The 20813-nt window shown below is 41.7% G+C and overlaps 1 protein-coding gene across 1 annotated transcript; it reads right to left on the bottom strand.

Annotated features, from left to right (window-relative positions):
• Window positions 1–464: 464 nt before the first annotated feature.
• On the bottom strand, window positions 465–5392 carry LOC119658489. Its single transcript, XM_038065948.1, has one exon. It carries the CDS (start codon window positions 4942–4944, stop codon window positions 580–582), a length of 4365 nt encoding a protein of 1454 aa, XP_037921876.1. The 5' UTR covers window positions 4945–5392; the 3' UTR covers window positions 465–579.
• Between the last annotated feature and the right edge of the window lie 15421 nt (window positions 5393–20813).

Below are 20813 nucleotides of genomic sequence, written 5' to 3'. Positions count from 1 at the left end.
CGGAGAGCACAGTAGGAGCCTGGGAACGAAATCCGAAATGAACGCATGGTTATATGGATGCACACATGCACTTGGCAGAATAAGTATTTGCACACAGTTTTAGAGATCCTACGTAAAGATTTTCTTTCATTGGGTAATTTTAGGACAGTTTCCTTTGTTTTCAATTCATTACAAATTATCACTGAGTCAAATCAATCTAATTGAAATTAATTTTGTACTGTTTTGTTATTCTATGTAACTTTGACATAATCTTTTGTTGTAAAATAAGCGTGCTGTTGCCGAAGTGAATATGCACGAATACTTTTTCTGGTAGCGAAGGGTTGCTATGCTCCATTTTCCCGATAAAAAATATTCACTATATATATATTGAAATAGACATTCCGATAAATGGGTAGTATTAGTAAACAAAACTAATTAATTTATTTTATTAAAAATAACTTTAAAAATCAATATTGAAGGGTATGTGTAGCTTTTCTGTTACAAACAGATTGTTGGTTGTTATGGAACGCATCTGCGGCATTGATTTGGCGTCAAACCGGGAGGCTTATTGTTTCTCACACTTTGGGAATTTCCTATTCATCATGCTTGACTTGCGCTACTTTGGCAATATCGGCTAGCGTATAAGTTTAGTAGCTTGAGCAACTCAGAAGCTTGCTTGGTTGCAGTGACTAGTTGTATCGAAGGCCTCGCTTTAAATTCGTCAGTTGAAGAGATGGAATATAATAGCAGTTTACAAATATTCAAGTAATTACGGGCTGCCGCCAAGTGAATAGTGGACTCACTATTTCCGTCTCCGGTCCACAAGCCCCTTCGCATTAACGAATTACATAGCTCAAGGGTACTTCCAAAGCCATAATTCTCTTTTTTGGGAGCATTAAGCGAACGATAAGGATCAATACTCTCTCTGAGTAGAATAATGCCGCCTTCTTTAGTTTGGGTTATTAACAAAGAAGTGCCGCTCATCCCAGTGTTTTCTGCGAAAGCTATATAACTCTCATCAAGCTTGTCAAGAATATGCTGACGAAACTCGAAATTGTCTTCAGTTTCGTTAATGAGAAACTTTAAATGCTTCTGTAGAATGGATTTTGATGATGAATATTTACATAATAGAAACTGACATATTTTCATTTCATCTTCAACAAACGGTAATACAAATTGTTCATAAATTTCGTCCATGGTAATGCGCGGGTCTTCATTCCAAAGTTTATTTTCGCCAGGTGTTATTGTCAAGCGCCGTGAGTACCAGTCACTTAAAATAAATCTCTCTGGCGATATTCGACCTTTAAGGGGTTGATGTGTACAAGTAGATTCCGCCATGCTCTTGCAATTTTCAATGTCGTCTATTATGCATGGAATGCAGAAAAAATACGGAAAATTAGCAGAAGGCTTCCACAGAGTGTTGTTTACACTAAGTTCACGAGGATTCGATGAGTTGGTTGCGTCGTGGTTTTCCTGCATTGCAAACCATTCATAAAGCGCGGGATAACCATTTATAATAGCAATACTAGGAGCTGTATCACCATGTATATTACTATCAGCAAGATCAAAGCCAAGATTCACAAAATATTGGCACAGCTGCAAGTTTCCTGATTTGGACGCATCTTGCAGGATGCTCGATGAATCTCTATCCCAGAAATTTAAAGATACTTTGCCTTCAAAATGTAGGGTGCATAACCATCGACTCATTTCCATTCTACCAGCTGCAGCTGCATAGTGCAAAAGGGAACGACCTTGTGTATCTGTCTTTTGAAGAGCATTTCGTTGTTCTTCGGAGGAATTACATGTCTTATCTAGACACCACTTCAGAAGATTCATATTGCCAGAATGTGCAGCGCAATGGTAAATGCTTTTCCCATTCGCAGTACATTCAAGCAAATTCGCGTTTGTTTGATCATACACATATTGAAGGAGTTCGAGATTTCCTGATGTCGCTGCGTCGTGTAGAACTGATGGAACGTCTTCCATTTCGGCAGGCGGCACATACGCGCAAATATGATTTTCTGTTAGCCATTTGTAGATATCCAAACGGCCTTGCAGGCAGGCGTGGTGTACAATGGTACGACCATTTTCATCGCAGCAGTCAGTGAGAACGTTGGTACTGATCGCTCTTTCGAATAATTCGAAACTATAGCTCGCCAATTGCCGCATAAGTACACTTATGGGGAGGTCGTTGATCCAACTACTTGAGATATCAGTTGAAATCCTCAAAAATTTGCGGGTACCATTAAGTACTGGGCTATGTGATTTAATGTAGTCTACTAGGTTATTGTGTGGACCGTTCTTCAGAGCTGCGGATAATAACCAGCGGTTAAATTGGTGATTACATGGTTCTTCAATTAACTTGAGAAGTTCTGATTCCCTATCTATGCCGTCCAAAAAGCAAAAGGAGTTTTTAATTTGTGTCCACAACCAATTCAATAGAATTGGATTTCTAAGAAATACCCCTGAAAACGCTGGTGTTTCCGCAAAACAGAGTTTGGCGCCATTTTCCATCAATAAATCCAGCATACTAATGTCACCATATTTTGCGGCATTTAGAAGAGGAGTGAGTCCATCATTATTCCTGTCGTTAATGATAGACTTATTTGTTTGCGGAAGGCGCGTTAAAAGCCATTCGCACAGGTCTCGGTTACCAGAGGCTGCAGCGAAATGAAGGATGTTGCTACGGCTCTTTTCCGCAACTTCTAAAATGCTCAGGTGAACTTTTTCTACCAACCATTCAACTAGTTTTAAATTGCCTGACTGCGCAGCTGCGTGCAGGACAGTCACACCAGATTTCGTTTGACATGACGGGTCAGCGTTGGCCTTCACTAGCCACACACACATGTCCTCCCGTCCATGAAAAGCGGCATGGTGCAAGACGCTTTGCCCCAGGTTGTCTTTTGCATTAAGGTTCGCACCGTGTTTTTGTAGGGTTTCTAAAACCTCAACACTGCCTAGTGTGGCGGCATGCAAAGGCGTTTCACCACATTCATTTTCGACATTTACGCATATTTGACGTGGTGAATTCCGGGCCATGTAAGGCAACTGGAGGACCCATTCACATAATGCCGCATTTCCAGAATAGGCAGCACAATGTAACACTGTGTCTCTGTTCTTGTTGTCTAGCATTCGCAACCAAAGCACCAAACTGCTCACACATGCTGCATGATGTTTTGACGTAGGATCACTTTTTGATACACGTCTATTGTAGCGGAAGAAAGGAACGCCAAATGGCTGCTGAATAATAGAAGCGAATTGGTGAATGTAGCTCACGTTCAGTGAATCCGCACTACTGTTGACTTCTGCCAACCTATTTTCATGTGGCCAATCACTAAGAAGACACTGCATTTGCATCTGGCATTGAGAAAATACTTGCATATGGGGTTCGGATCCATCAAAGCTTCGCGCGACCTGGTACAAAATAGTTTTCACACCAAGCAGTGTTTGTGGCATATTCGACTCCACATTGTCAATCACTTTCTCTGATAGCATTTGTATAGTTTTCTCATCACAGTAAATGCAGGCGTAGTCAAATGCAGTCTTTCCATAAATATCAACGCCGAAAACGCTTATATTATGCTTTAGTAAATCAGAAACTACGTCAGGCATGGTTTGTGCTGCAATATGCAATAGGGTCTCACCGTTTCTGTTTCGGGCGGTGATAATTTTGGAAGCGTCGAAACTGTTATTCATCTGCATAGCATCAATGAGGAACATCAGCATTTTGCGATGTCGAAACTTACAAGACCGATGTAAAACTGCATCGCCATTTTTGGTCACGTGATTGAGTAACAAAAAGATTTTCTTGCACAGTATTTTGCAAAGGTTCATGTTCCCCTTTTCAACTGCAAAGTGGAGCGCATCTTCTTGCATATATGCTGGAGGCTCCAAACAATCACTCTCCCACTTTGATATGGCTTCTTTAAGTTCTGGATAATATAACTTCTCATACGTACAACAACTCGAAGATTTCCAGTTATATGTAGCATACTCGTCATCTGTCTGAACGAGCGCGCTGCAGTAACGAGCAGTTATAGTGGGCAATGATATCCAAAATTTGGTACTCCAATTGAGGTCAGCTTGTAACATGTAGATAAATTTGTGTTGCAATTCTATATCTGATTTCGATAAAGAAAGGAACAAATTAAAAGTGACGAATTCGCAGCAAGACATCAAGAGAAAAAAAAGATATTTTCTAATTCCGAAGGAATTAGCACGCCGGGTTCGGCAAATGTTTATGACTCGTAGAACTGATCCTGGTTTCAGATTCCAACTTGTCAACTCGTCGAAAATTCCGTTTTGAAAAATTTCACCGTGCAAATTTAATTCCATCCATTTATCAACAAAGTTCAAGGTATCGATAAATCTTTCTTTGTCCATCATTTCATTTAGAAATAATTCGGACACATTTTTCTTAACTCTTTCAGGCTTCACTAGTACTTTAACGAGAAAGCCCGCCACGAAATATTCAGTAAAAGTGCGGTGGATAAACTGGACATCATTGCTGTCTATCACGAAAACAATTCCATATTTTTGTTTCCCAGCTTGGACTTTCTTTAAAATTTGTTTATATTTGACTGTCTCGTCCTTTAATTTGGTTCCGTAAAACTGTCTTAGTTCTTCTTCGCTAAAGAATGTATGCAGTGCAAGAATCTCGTGCTCTTCTAAATAGTACGGGTAGATATCCTCCATGTCGACAGTGACGGAAACATTGGTTAGATCTTGATTCATTTTCTCTCCTCGGAATATGAGGAACTTTAGTTTGATATATTTCTCATATAACGTGATAATATTCAAGGTATCAGGTATTAATTCGCCTCGTTTGACAACTTCACTAATCACTTCAGCCAGCATTTTTATATGAAGAGGATAGACGTGGAAGTCACTTTGTCCTTTTATGAGTCTAGTTAATGTACCTGCTTCCATTGTGATGTTTTCGATCTTCATGTATTGATTAAACATTTCTTCTTGTTCCTGGGGTTGCAAATCACATAATTTGTGATGTAACACGTTCAAATTGTCTTCAAGGCATTCAACACAATTTGGACGAGTACTCACAAACACCTTGCGAATGCATGGAAGATCCTTGAAAGACTGTAAATAATTGAGGACAACTGTCTTATAATTGGGGCTTATTTCATCAAATCCGTCAAAAAATAGGACAAGTTGAATTTTGGTTTTATTCAGAAGTGTATTGTAAAGGAGGTCTTCCTCAAACTGAGTGTTAAACTGAGAGTGTTGTCTTGACTTGAGTAAGTCTAATAAGGTTTGGGTGTGTGTTTCTTGCTTTTGTTGTATTTCATTAAAGAACCTGGAGTATAAATTCAAATCAACGTGAATAGACCAAATGGCTCCGTTGCTATTCCTACTCGCTGAAAACAAACTCGTGAGGAGCTGTGATTTCCCTACCCCGGGTGCACCACATATAATACTTATTTGATTGTCTTTAGTAGAACTTAAAAATTCTTCTTCATTTAAAGTGTCCTTAACAATATTACTATAGCGATATTTTCTCAAGTTAGTTATTTTTCCAATCGACCTTCGCCATATAACCTTATCACCAAATTTTTCAAACCAATGAATCGGTATTTTTGTTTCTTGTTTTTCGCTATTCTGAATGAAGACTTCTTCAAGATCAGTAACTATTATTTCATCTGTTTTTTCAGTGCCAATCTTTAGATAGTACCTACTTTCATTTTCTGTTGACTGAAATTCCGAGGGATTAAAAATTATCAGTTCAATATTTCGCTTCATGTAATAATTCATATTAAGGCGGTGCTTGCACTCGATATCAACGGGGACATTGCTGGTGAACATCTCTAAAGTCTTTTCATCGATAAAATCGACTGTTGTTTGTTCAAGGACATCGCCTAATTTCAAAGGGCGGTTATGTAACCTTATGAGATTTGAATCCAAAAGTTTCAATTGTGATTCTTTTTTCAGACTTGAAAAAACTGTGGCTATTTTCTTGTCTAGCACATCATCCGTTCGAGATTGAATCGCGGTTTTTATTGCAGGCAAAACCGATTTCTGTGAAAGAAATATAACCTTTCTTCTTACTGAACATCTAACCGTTCTATAAAGCATCAAATCAATAATTTTCGGCAATGATTCAGATGCGGTTCTTAGAAGACTGGAGTCCCCACATTCAACCAACCAGAAATTCCATTTGTCTTCGTCGTCGTTCCGGGTAGTAATCGTGTCTTGGAAGGTACTATCAGAGAATTGTTCCCAGGTTAAAAACACATAACCAAATTCGTGGAGATACAATTTGAGGTCAGGATTGCCCGTTTTCTGTAATACACGAAAGGCCTGACCAAATTGAGCACGACAGAGGAAAAGGTTGGAGCTAATTAGTAAGCAAATATCTATATCTGAGTGTTTCAAAAAATCTTTAAGGTATTCTACCAAACACTCAGAATTAAATTCATAGGGTATAACCCCTGCTTGCAAGTAGCTTTTACTGATCCCAAGCAACTCGTGGCAAGATAAATGTTCTTTCGTTTTCTGCAACAGCTCTTTAGTCCTTCTACTTGTGTAGAAAGTTCCCAATCGATGTGACATCCAATTTTCCACATCCTTACAAAACAGCGCAACAAATCCTTTGCTGTCTAAATTCTGGTATTGGTTTTCCACCTCCTTTTCCAAAAGATGAAGAACTCCATCTTTATCTGGATATCCTGCCACTATTCGAAATTTCTCGTAGAAATCCCTGATATCGTCAAGAGTAATTGGATTCGGCAAATTTCTACGAAAAACAGCCTCTTCGCAAGCTTCTAAATTTGGAATGGTGAAAGTATATTTTCCGACAGACTTGAATTTAGATTTGAGGCGGTTCTTAAGTAACTTGTGGAATTTTGAGAGATCTCCCGGTAAATCCGTTAGTTTTACAAAGTTTTCACTGAATTCAAACCATGTAGATACTCTGAAAAGGATGTGCCCTAATAATTCGGACAGGTTTGATAGGAAGTCAGTGCTCTTGTTGCTACAATCAATTCTAAAATCCTTGTCCTGGCAATTTTCAATGGCGTCAGCGAATTCTTCTGCAAACTTTTCTGGATTTTTTATTGACGGACTAGGTTTGGGTAAGAAAGATTTTGTAATGGGAAATTTCTTCTCTGCGGTGTTCTGCAATGCGATATTAGCAGTGGTATCGTCAATTATTGCGTCCACTAAATATTGTTGCAACATCTTCCCGGTTGGGGACAACTTGCCTTCCAGAAAATTTTTATGAAATTTGCCGGTTTTAACATCAATAACTTCCTTAGTTACAGGATCCAAGTACGACCGAAAATTTCCCATGGAATCTGCGTTTAGCGAACGATTCTCTGTACGAATTTTATGTAAATGTTCAGCGAGGTTCTCACTCACTCGCATATCGTGGGGCAAATCGGGCTGGTAAAAGTCCCGAGGAACAATTACTTGCATTTCTTGCAAATTTTTTATAGTACATCTGTCTAAAGGGCCAACTCGTTTTATGGCTTCTTGGAGAAATTTCCTGAAGTCCTTTGCTTTTGCCACTGTCGAGGTAATAAATTTTGAGTCTAATTTCCCTTCCTTGAAGTCAATAACAGGAATTCCCAAAGCAATGAAAGAATCAGAATAATTGGAAGATTTCAATTCAACTTTGTTCACCAAATCGTTGGCCAACCTTTCTGCCAATTCTTTCTGCCCTTCTGTATCCAACGATTTTAACTCGGAGGGTATTGTAAACTGGTAATTGTTCTCGCGAAACGCTATCAACTTTCCCATTGCATTACTCAATTTTTTCACCTTCGGATCGGATCCTTCTAGAAAGCTTTTTGATAATTTTGCAAAATATTTTGGAGAATATTTTCCATTTTCCTTGACAATATCCAATACATTGCGTAGTAAAGGATAATAGTACTCCTTCTGAAGACTCCAGGTCCAATTTACCTGCCGATTGGGTAATAATAAATTGTCGACCAGTTCTTCCACAAGCCCATTAAAGTCTGTGTGAGACCATAAAATTGGTTCCAATATTGGTTGAGACTGCTTCAGTTTATAATACTTTACTGAATCGCTCTCTATTCCTAACAGTATATCCGGATCGTTGCGCGAACTATTCACCATTTCCATACACTCTAGAACGTCCTCTGTTACGTCAGCGTTTGTCAGAAGAATAACATCTTGAAGATAGCATTCTGAAAGTAGTGCCAGTGGACGGGCATAAGCTGAGCATGCTTCTTCAATTTTCACGAATGAACGAAAATATTTCAGGAGGCAAAAGGGACTTTTTTGGTTGGTAGTCATGAGATCTTTAAATGATATTCCACATTCATTATGTTTATGCTTCGCTTGTAAAAGTCGCATCGTCCAGTCCCCATAGTCGCCAAACTGATATATAAGGACTACGTCGTCGAATTTTTCAGCGTTCGGCAACTCTGTGGCTAAGCCAAAGTTGCGAATATTTTCATTCCGGCTTACCCGCCATAGTGCTCGACTCAGGATGTTCAGTTGAAATATAACGCCGTGATTTGTGTGTTTAAGCCCGGAACCAGGGACTATTTTATGTTCTAACTTGTCAGTCAGCGGGATTTCTGCAAAGGAAAGATTTGAAACGTGTTTTAAGTATGTTGAGCTTTCAGGGGTTAGCGGTATACATACCATGTTCGCTAAAAGAATCTGTCCTTCCTTGTTTACTAAGCGGTTGCTTGTGATTCCTACTATTCGTTGACGAAGATCCGCTGGCACTATTTGCTTCAACATCTGTTTTTCGTTTCCGATTATGGTTACTGGAGGTTTCCTGTAAAATAATTTAAGTAAATTAGCTGAAACATGTGGAAGATGACATTATCAGGAAAAGCATTTGTGAATTGATTAAGCTCGAGTACAAATAAATTTTGTCAAATTGGACTAATCTTTAGGTTAAGCCAATTTTTTTCTTTCAAAATCAATTCAATATTCAACTATCTGTGAAGATACGCTACTGACCCAAAAATAACTGTGAATCAGAGAGGCATCTTCAATTGTCATGTAATTCGCATTAAAGAGAATTCACTTGCCATGATTGGTCTGAACATAGAAGTCGATGGTAAGCGAACAAAAGGCCGCCCATAATTTCCGATATGGGGCATAGCGTGCCAATATCCGCGGGTCATCGCCCTTCACGATTTTCCGAAAAGCTTGCACCCCTGCTCTACTGTTATATCCAACGTACAATCTACGTCAACATTTTGTGACTAACTCAATTTTTACAAGTCTGCTTGATAGATAACTTTAGTGTTGTAGCGATTGACACCAAAATTGGTGCGAAGGTATAAACTGTAAACGCTCACGCATATAGTGAATTACATCATTCTCGATCAAACTTAAGGGGGTGTCTCCAAATATGCAAAAGGGGGGCGGGCAAATATAGTCGTGTGGGGTATCGAATAAAAGTTCTCGTTTAGTACTTTCCGATGCCGGTCTTAATTTTGATATCTGTTGGAAAAGTGGAGAGTGGGCACTTTAATGTCAGTACCAAGCGAAAGTGGGTATTCTCATATAATATATGTATATATTACGTGCTAGGTTCCAATGGGACAAAGGTCCATTGAAATATTTTAATATAAGAAATACACAAAACCTTTCATACCTGAAGCGTCCAGCTTCCGGTTTCCCGACTTGTTTATGTTATTCAGTGTCGAAAAGAAACCTACTCTGAAAATTTCCAAAAATTACAGTTGCTTACAAATTTTATACGTAAATCATTGATTTTTCACTGCATCAAAATTTGGTGATTTTGATAACGAGAAGTTCCGTCAAATTCGAGAGAATGGTAATAAGGGCCAATAGATAGACAGTAAGGATGCCATTCCAAATTAATTCAAAAATCAGAAATTCTGCTACAATACAGGACACCCTAAAGTGTTGACGACCAGAGCACACTGCGAAACAATTCGTAAGGTTTGTTTTATCGTGCGCTAAATCAATTCAGTGAAATGGAAGAATGATACGTATTACGGTGTTCTACTTCAACGGTTTTAAGGATTATACACGGTTCGCTGCATCCAAATGATGTCAGACCTTAGGCCTCAAAACGTAGTGAAACGGCAAGAAAGGCGAAGATAGTGACCAACACAGTGTAGAAACCAAAAATATTTTACTAAAGATAGTACGGGAATGAGTACCTGAGTCAAATCATGGTAATAATCTGGGGCGAGCGCAATGCTGACCAAATTGCCTCCTACAGGGTACTGTAAGCCTGTAGTGTATCGTTATGGAATGAAGTGCTCTAACACACTTCAAGCCCCTGATCCAATATGGATTGTTGTGCGAATGATTATTATTATTATTATTTATTACATGATATGGGGCGCGTATATTTCGTTGGGGACGAAAAGCAAAGAAATGCTACTGCAATGTAGTGTCTCGTTTTGGAAGCGGTACTGTGGCATTTCACCAATCCTTCAAGAAGACAACGCGGTGATCCATTGCACCGCATCAATGTTTCGTAATAAGGGCTGCACGTAGACCGGACTGCAATCCAATGGAAAACATCTGGAGTCTATTAATTCTTCGAATTTAGGCAGTTTCAGTCTGTCGAACTAGAGACGCTAATCCAAGATGCTTGGAAAAGTTTGAAAGCACAAACGCTTGAAATTTTGGTAACTCGATGAAAAATGGCACTTTTGATTTGATTCGTATTAATAGTGAAACTTATAATAATAATAATAAACTCCGCCGTAGCCGGTCCCAAGCCCGGTTGTGAAAGGAGGAGGGATGGATAGCTTCAGTCACCGCAGCGCCTCAGGGGGTAGGTGAGGAAAGTGCAGGAACTTTGCAGTCTTGCAGATTACTCACTGATGAAGCTATCCCCACACCTGGCAGTTAAGTATAAAATGCGAATCCACATATGAGAAGAAGAAGGAATTTAAGGTCCGGTACGGATAACTGGCAGGGGTCGTCTGCTGCAGCTGTTTCGTCACAATCTGTGGCGACCACTTCAGCAGGTTCGCGTAGGCAGCGGATAAAGTTGACTGAAAAAATGAACCTCTTCATCATCCGCTCCCATTACGAAATAACGGCGGGGGTGGGTGCAACATCTTATCGCCCCTTGTTGCACCAGAGATATGTCGAGCGTTTCCCGCCATTCGCACACGTGACTTGGCAGCGAGTCACAGACCAGTACCGCTTTATTACTTGCAGCGACATAATCCCGACCATTATCAAGGAGCGTGTTCGACTTGCGGTCATCGGGGAAACTGGTGACCGAGAGTGAATGGGGACAGAGGCGGCGGCATCAACAACACCACGCCGCACTGCGGACAACAGTTTCAGTACTCGCCGAAGCATTCTTCTCCACCGCCCAGCTGAGTTTCCACTGAGGTTCGAGACGAATTCCAAAGAGCGTGTATAGAATTCTCGGATATGGTTCCTTTGCGTTGACCAGGTATTCCCAGGCTCTATGCATCTCCAGCAACTCCGGGAATTCCATCTCAAATCAATGATGAGATTGCATCTCGTCTGTGTGCTAATATGTCACTGCTGCAACTACAATCACTTGTGTATTGTGGTGCAATTGCGGCTATTAGATTGCACGGTGAGAAGATTCACTTTCGTGTTATTGGTTTGAGTGACCAAAGAGATCCACCATGGAAAATTCGTCTGGAACGTAGGCGGGACTCACTAAGGCAGGACATTGCTAGACTGATTCAGATCAGCACTGGCAATGCCAGCCGGCGGGTGAGAAATAAAGTGCAGAGAGTTTACCGGAACTATGCCATCCTCAGTGAGACACCCGTAGTTGAAATTCTGGACACACTAAAACAGAAACTTTCTGTCATATGCAGTAGGTTACGACGGTATGGTGAAAGTTATTCCAGACCTGTCCAGAATGGAACATACGCGAGGAACCAGCGGAGCTTTTTTCAGATCAGAAGGCACTCGCCATGCCAATACGCCTGGCATGAATTTTGTGGATGTTACCGAAGAGGAAGTTCGAGGAGCCATAAACAGCTCGAAGAACTGGAAGGGCCCAGGTCTCGATCGGGTGCAGAATTTCTGGTATAATACCTGGTTAATCGATATCCTACATCTGGATCGCATTGATCCGAAACTAATAAAGTTTTTGGCGACAGTCATGGAAGGGTGGCATACCACTTTATTAGTGCGTACATCTGAGGGTGCTAATACCTCAGAGCCCATCCGTATACGGGGAAGGGGGGGGGGACTTCCAGGGGGATTCGTTGAGTCCCCTTTAGTTTTGTATAGCACTGAACCCCCTTTCATGGCTACTGAATGAAGCTAGAGGTTTTGCAATAAAGTATGGCCTACGTGCTAAGTGCGAACTGACGCATTTGATGTATTTAGATGACATCCAGCTGTATGCTGGGACTCACGACCATCTTAGAAGTCTGTTGCGAATAATAGACATGTTCAGCCGTGATATTCGGATGGAGTTTGGATTAGACAAGTGTCGAATCCAAGCCATCCACAAAGGTCATCATGAGCCGCATGTGACCTCCACATCGAAGCTATGGCCGAGACAGACTTCTACAAATACCTAGGAATTCTGCAAGGAACCCTAGCTGGAGTTGGTGATCTGAAGGGTGCTCTGCTGTCCGAATTCCTGCGATGTGTAAAGCTGGTGCTGAAATCGCATCTCTCGGGGAAGAATAAAATAAACGCGTTGAATGTATTCGCTATCCCTTCACTGGCTTATGCATTCTGAATATTGCCGTGGACGAAAACCGATTTGGAAAACGTCCAAATTTTCAGTTGAAACCTGCTCGAAATATTATCGTCATCTATTCCGTCGCGGTTCGTCGGTCGGTAAGTAAAGTACGATGTGTGACACTAAGTCGGCTTTTGCCAAGTCGATACTGCTCTCTGTCGCCGTCCCACGGGACCAGTTTATCGCAAAGGACTTTGTAATGAAGCGCTCGTCTGACAGCCATCACTATCTTTGCTTCCCGCTTGGCATTCTTGTAAAATTTCCAATTAGCCAGCTCTTTGTTGTTAAGAAACTTGTGGTAAAGGCATTTTTTTCACGAACCTTTGTTTCAACACCGTTATACCAAAGCCAGGTATCTGGGTTAATGAACCGCTTACCTGGCTTGGTGACCCCAAAGGATGTATAGACCGCTTTGTGAATTATGTTTTTAACTTGGCTCCGCGATTCTTCCACGGACTTATCGCCCTACCTTAATGTGTTATTTATCCACTGCCACTCCCGCCTTCTTATCACGTCCATGAATATCTGGCGCGTACACCGATGAAGACATCGTACGACATCCTGTTCAGCGCCAAGGAAAACTGAAACAACGCTTTCAGGATACACAAATTGATCAATGACATCGACTAGCCAATAATGCAAATAGGAAGAATGCGATGACTAGTCAAACTGAAAACTTTAGATTCGTTGTTTTTTATCTTCTGTCCAGATCTATTTGTCTCTCTTTCCACACTCGGAGCCATCTATCAAAGACCCATGATCTAGTGGGAGAGCAACCTGATGGCATCAGTGTAGTCGAGTCGTTTGGGGAAATATTATGTAATTCATTGAACTCCTCCACGTGCTCCAGCCAAGACAGCAGAAAGACATTAACGATAAGGAGAAGAAAAAGCATCAATGACAAAATGCAACCCTGGCAGATTCCGCTTTAGACTTTAAAATCCTGTGGAATTTAATCTCGATAAGTTCCTGACAAAATGGCGCTCTGATAATAGCTATTAGCTCTGCGATGCGATTCCTATATAGTGCGTTCCTATTTCTATTCACATTGCACAAAGCTTCCTCGAAATCCATGAAGAGTAGGTGGAACGCTTATCTAATGATCCAAAGGCCACAAGAAGATCCAAAACGGAAATCAGCATGCTCTGATGATTTCGGGATGATTTTAGTTAATATCACAGCGATGTCAGAAAGCGCACAAATATATCTCCAGTTGTCCCACTCAAGACAGTTGCTCTTTTTCGGAATCTTACCGATCATGGATCAGCTGGTCGGCAGCCGTACTGCGGTGGATTTGAGAGTCAACGGTCTATTCCCCTAGGAGTAGATGCAGATACGACCATAATGTTAGCACATCTTTTGTTACGGACACTCAAAATTCGTGGTCGATCTGATTAGACGTCCATTGGCTCTTTATTGAAACCCAATTGATTTTGTGGCAGCTCCTGCGCTCGAAGAGTGTGTCACCGATGACGAGTGGGTAAAAATTTCAGATTTGTTTGACCGTTGTTGTTGTGGTCACCAAGATTATGTCTCTCCACAACATGTTTGAGCAATGCCACCTTTTAGAAACCTCTTCTGTACTGCATGCTCATAAAAAGAATCTTTTATTCACTATATCGGAAATTTGCATTGGTGATACCATTGTACAATTGTAAAGTTTCTTAAATTGGAACGGAATTTTGTAGTCAAGTTACCATTAGAAACGGGTTCCCAGATCAACAGAGCGCGTCATACAGTAGCCAAACACTTGATTTGCGTCTACTCGGCTTTCGAAAGTGCCGCGCCTCAAGAGAGAAGATTACTCTCCAGAGTCGCACCATCTTACCTCGCATAGGCCTAGAATATCCAGTTTATAAGCAAGCATTCTGATGACCCTCGACACCGTTGTCGATAACCAGAGTTGGTCATTTTCAATATAATTCACTCTTCTATGATATCATATTACACCTGAAAGCTATACAGATGGGGCGTAGAAATTTCAGCGTAATTTCCATAAAAACGAAAATTTAGCTAACATTGAATATAGAATATTACTCTTTCAGATAAATTGTCTGAGTATGTTATAATAATCCGAGAAATGGCGGTGAAATTTCGTAGCGAAGAATTCACTCGTAAACTAGCAGATGTTAAACTCGTCCAAATATGTTCCAACAGATAAATGGATTAACGGGGACACACAAATTCCACAACTTTGTTCTCACACAGAACTGAGAACACATCGGCGGTGAAACCGAACAAGCGAAAATCTTTACAGAATCCTTTGACCAGCAACTCCTCCTCGAAACAATCTGGCTAGAACTTCAATTGTTGAATCAATAGTCACTGACAGTCAGATGACTACACCCTAAAAGGGAGAAGTTAGGAGGTCAAGCAGTGGAGCCAAGTCAAAACTGCGAAGACCGGCAAAAGTCCTCGTTTAGAAAGTAAGGACGAGCAAGGGTACGTCTGAGGTGGCGCAGGTGTTGAATGGTATCTGCGCTATCTGAAGGAAAGCCTGAACCAGAAAGCTCCAGGCAGAACTAAACCTTCATTATCACAGCCAAGAAAGCAGGTAGCAGCGGAAATTAGCCCCCAAAAGCCCAATTAGCCGTATGCAAAAAAAGGAAAATCTCGGGGCGGTCAGTGGTGACGACAAGAGCAAGATAACCCGCCATTAACTATGCTAATGCGGTGAAAAGCATTCAATTGCTAAAAGGACTGGCTTAGTCTACTGGGCGTTATAGTCACTAAACTGCCAGGATGGATGGGAATGGAGCTGAACTGTCGACATTTGGCGGGAGTGATATACTAGGGGCACACATGGTGACGGTGTACCTCCTCATAGCCGCAGCGATGGAGATGAGGAGGCTTCCACCCCTCATCATTCAAAACATGAATCTCCAAACACGACTAGGGAGAGTTTTTAGAAGCAAGGAAGAGGGCAAGGGCAAACTCCTTTCGATCGGGATAGACGACGATTCCTGGAGGCAGTTAAACGTCGTAAATGCCTCATCAGTTACAAATTTAGTAACAACACTCCGACATTGTAAAAGAACTCCCAGCACGAATGGAAAGCTCCAAAGATAACATTTGAATAGTGCTAGCTCAAGAAGCCTGGGTGCACCGGGGCCAGATTTGCGGTCTGCAAGGAGGAAGCATGCAAATAATTTGGGATTTCTCCTGTGAAAACCAAAAAAAAAATGGCATCATTCTGAAAAAAAGCTTCAAATACATATTGGTTTGATAGACTTGGCAGCTGTCCAAGTCTCGCTGCGACTTCCGGGGAAAGCAGTCGTGGCATCAGGAGACGACACCCGGATCCCACCGGAGTTAGTCCTAACGACTTCGAAGTTCTGCGAGATGAAGGCGCTCCCACTTCTCCACAGGATGCCAACCTCCTCTATGAGGTCTGGGGAAGCAGCGACATTAATCGAAAACCTTACTTTATGGAATTCAAAAACTGCCTTCATCCAGATCGAGCAGGCGGCGCGAGATCTTGGGCTGCACATCAATGAAGGCAAGACAAAATATATGGTGGCAACGTTAGCACCGAAGACCAATCAACCAACAACATCAAACCGCACTGGTCAAACACAAACACGAACAAGAATAAGGATAGGAGAATACAACTTTGAGACCGTTGACAATTTCTCCTATCTAGGGTCGAAAATCACAATCGATAACAACTACGATGATGAAATCCGCGCACGGTTGTTGTCAGCCAACAGAGCCTATTTCAGCTTACAAAGACTGTTCCGCTCGAAACGTCTCACCATAGGGTCAAAGCTCTTACTGTACAAGACTATGATCTTGCCAGTCCTCATGTATTCCTCGGAAACTTGGGTTCTTAGCAAGAAAAATTGCGAACTCTTGGCCGCGTTCGAGAGAAGAATCCTCCGAAGAATTTTTGGCCCCCTACATGAGGATGGACGATTCCGTAGCCTACACAATGACGAAATCTATGAGCGATACCATGACCGTCCGGTTGTGGATAAAATCCGGCTCAATAGGTTACGGTGGGCGGGTCACTTAATCCGTATGGATGAAGATGATCCCACCCGGAAAGTCTATAAGGGCAATATCTATGGTAGGAAAAGAAGACGAGGCAGACCCTGCCTAAGATGGAGCGATGGCGTGGGCCAGGACGCCAGACAGCTTTTAGGGATATCGAATTGGTGGACCTCGGCGCAAAACCGGGATGTCTGGAGTTCCTTATTAAGGCAGGCCTAGACCGGATACCGGTTGTTGCGCCGTTGATGATGATGATGATCCTTAGTAACAAAAGGTAGGGAATACGTCAACACTCGTGACCAGCACCAGGCAAGAGGTACGAGACGTAACTCTAGGGAACAGTCCGATGAACGACTTGGTCAAGAATTCTATGTCGGATCACATAATAATCAGATTCGACATTGTGGACAACTCAGAAGTAGACAGAAATAATAGGAATTCCAGGGTAACAAACTGGGACTTTTACACAAGACACTTGAGTGACAACATGGGACATCCGCAGGTGAGCAGAAACATCGGGAGCATAATAGAGCTAAAAACGTGGCGGAAGGCCTTAACAAAGTCACAATTGATGCATATGAGGCTAGGTGTTCGGCTAAGATAGTCAAGTAATCAATGGTGGAACAGGAACCAAGCCATAATTCTTCAACCGAAGGAAACAAACCGGGGACTGGCTGAGGTACGAAAGAGCACTGACGACAAATAGCAACACGAAAAGGAAAGCAAAACTAAAGAACTTCAAGGTATTCTAAGAAGGGATAGAATAAACCATAAAAGCATCCTGGCTATATAAAATTAAAACCAAAGACAAGGCAATATCTTATGTTTGTCTGAAGAAGGAAGCAAGGACATATATTGAGAATGAAGACAGGGTACATCTGGAGAAGGGAGGGGCAATGTACTTTGTACTCTCCTCAGTAAAACAAAAATAAAATGCTGAGATCAGGGAAAGGGATAAATAAAGTATAACTGGAGCTACTCCACTATGCTAAATCCTACCTGATCTCTCTTGATGACAGGTACCGCGATAGACTGACCAAGAAAATGCATCCAATTTCATTGGATGATCGAATATGATCAAATCGAGTAACAAGCCTCGGAAAAATGCTAGGACGATCCCGGTCCTGTCGAGAAATGGGCAAGGGTTCTTGATATATGGATTGCGTCAGGGCGTAAGTAAGTTAGTTCGATCAAAACAAATACTTGTCTGCATGCTAAATGATAGCATCCTAACTGGAAAGGCCAAGAAAGTCGCAAGAGCCCTTCGAAAAAGGTGTATTGTTATCTGCGCTCTGCAAGAAACCCGATGGTCTGGTGCCAAAAGTTTCGACATTGAACGCGAACGCGGTAAAAATGGTTATAAACTTTTATATTTCGGTGACCCTCACACCCAATACGGTTTTGGCATTGTCATGTCAGAGGGTTTCCGTGATGCTATTAAAGAAGTCGAATGATTTGATAACCAGCTGATGAAGCTCACCATTATATGAACTGATCGCACTATTCAGACAGGTCGGCTTGATGCCAAGAAAGATACCTTCTGGCAACTTCTCAATGGGAAGTCCTGCAACGAGCCTGCTGATGACTATGCCAACATTGCCGGCAACCTTAGTGGTCATGTGGGTGGAAAGGGAGACGGTAACAGGTGCCATAGAGGAAAGGGCTTGGAGCTCGTATTGAGATTGGCGAGAGTATAATCGATTTTATGGACACCTATGACCTCGTACTTATGAATACATGGTTCATCAAACGATTGTCTCATCTTACAACATTTTATAGAATAGTAAAACGCCAATCGACTATATTCTCATAAGACTCTGACACTTTCCCACCATCACTGATTGTAAAGCCGTTCCCTATGATACCATCGCACCTATATATCGGTCGTTGATTGCCGTCCTGCGAATTAAGCCACCGATAAAAGAGTGTCCGGAAAGCACTGGCCCGTTGCATATTAAATTGTGGCGATTTCGCGAGAAGAAAGAAGAAATTATCTCAATTACGCGATTACCAACCATTACGAATGCGGAAGAATAGTGGAACCAAATTAAAGACACGATCCATAAAGCGGCCTCTGCAGCCCTTGGAGTCATCAAGCCAGGTAAGCGGTACATCAATCAAGATACTTGGCTTCGGAGTGGCGATGTTGAAATGAAGGCCCGTGAAAAGAAACGCCTCTACCACAAGTTTCTCGATAACAAAGAGAGTGTACCCATTGGCATATATATAAGAATGGCAACCGGAAAGCAAAGAAAACGATCGTTGTCACCCAAGTGGTCCATTACACAGATCTTTACGATAAACTAGACATCCGGGATAGCGAGAGAGATCGACATCGCATTTGAGCTTTAGAAAGCGAAGAGATAAAACCCAACACTGTGGCTCAGTGAATTCTTTAATCGGGTTATTGATCAAAGTAGAACACTATCTGACTGGCAAGAAAGTACCACAGTTCCAATATGGAAAAAGAAAAAAAAAATTACCGTCCGATTCGGTTACTATCCCATATCATGAAGATTTTTGAACGCATTCTTGATAGCCGTATTCGTGAAATTGTTGAAATAATCGTGAATTAAGGCAGATTTGTCAAGAACTGCGGAACTGCCGACGCACTACACGCTGCGCGGTTACTCATGGAGAAACACCGTGAGAAGCATCGCCCTCTTTACATTGAATTTCTGCATCTGGAGAAAGCGTTTCCCCGTGTGCCACACAAACTTATCTGGTATGCTCTACGACAACACTTAGTACCAGAAGAACTCGTACGCTGGGTTCAATTGTTCTACCACGATTCGAAAAGTAAAATTCGAAGTGTGGCGGTTGTATCAAAACCACTTCGTGTCTCTGTTGGTGTTCATCAAGGAAGGGCCCTCTCACCACTCCTCTTTGTTCTTGTTATGGACACTATCCTATGGGACATCCAACGTGCTGCGCCCTACACACTGCTTTACGCAGATGATGTTTTCCTAGCGTCTAATAGTAGATTGAATCTGAATAAAATTGAGTTTTTGACAACCGATCCCCATGGAACAAGCACAATTGCTGTCAGCGGCAATGACCTGCCCAGAACTGGGCGATTTAAATATCTCGGGTCAATGCAATCAGCCAATGGAGAAATTGCTTCATGCATTGACGAAACCTGGATAAGTAGCGTTTCACAGCTGGTGTTCTTTGTGATAGACATATCAACGAACGTCTCAAATCTAAAATTCACTGGAATATCGTCCGTTCTGGTGCTCTCTATGGTTCTGAATGTTGGCCGTATATAAAACACAATGAACGGCGTCTTGAGGTAATGGATACGAAGATGATGCGTTAGACTAGTGGCGTGACACGTTTCGAAATGAGGATATCCGCAATCGATATGGGATTGCATTGATCATGGAAAAACGACGAGAGAAGCGTCTTCGATGGTATGGTCACGTAATTCACGCTAACGAGAATTCAATTACCAAGATTGGTCAGAAGATCGAAACCGGTGATAAGCAACCAAAAGGCCGGTCGAAACAACGTTGTCTTAATACGCTGGATAGGACGGGCCTCGCGATTGCATCCAGATCAAACATTCGATAGACACAAACGGCGAAACCGATCACAATGAGCCGACTCTGCTTGTGAACAGGACAAAGGCTGAAGTAAAAGAAGAGCGAAAGAGTTATACTCGGAAGGTAAAGTAAGATGGTCAATGAGAATCTTTAAACCACTAAAATCACCCAGAGTAGATTGTATTTTTCCGGCACTACCCGAAAGAGGCCTGGAAATCATCTTAGGATCTCTCCTAAGACTAGTTTATATATACCAAGGGAATAGAGATAGGACCCTTTCATTCTAAACCTTTCCGATCAATCTACCTTACATCGTTCGTACTTAAAATGGTGGAGAAGGTCGACAACTATATTAGACGTAACATTATAATTTCCAATCCTCTACACCCATGTCAGCATGCTTATCGGGCAGCACGGTCAACCGAAACTGAACTATATCAGCTGACGGATGGGGGGATATTATCATCATTCTCAAAACGAATATTATCATCGTTAATGTAGAGCATGGTACTTGATGATCTCCCAGGAGATCTAACAAATAGTGGAATACAGGTCCAGGGTTACGCTGATGATATTGTTTTCATCTCTAGGGACAAATATGAGGATAAACTATG

Source organism: Hermetia illucens, chromosome 5, assembly GCF_905115235.1.
Source record: "Hermetia illucens chromosome 5, iHerIll2.2.curated.20191125, whole genome shotgun sequence".
Classification (NCBI taxonomy): Eukaryota; Metazoa; Arthropoda; class Insecta; order Diptera; family Stratiomyidae; genus Hermetia; species Hermetia illucens.
Note: the sequence above shows the minus strand (reverse complement) of the source record. Positions and strands in the feature narration are given on the sequence as shown.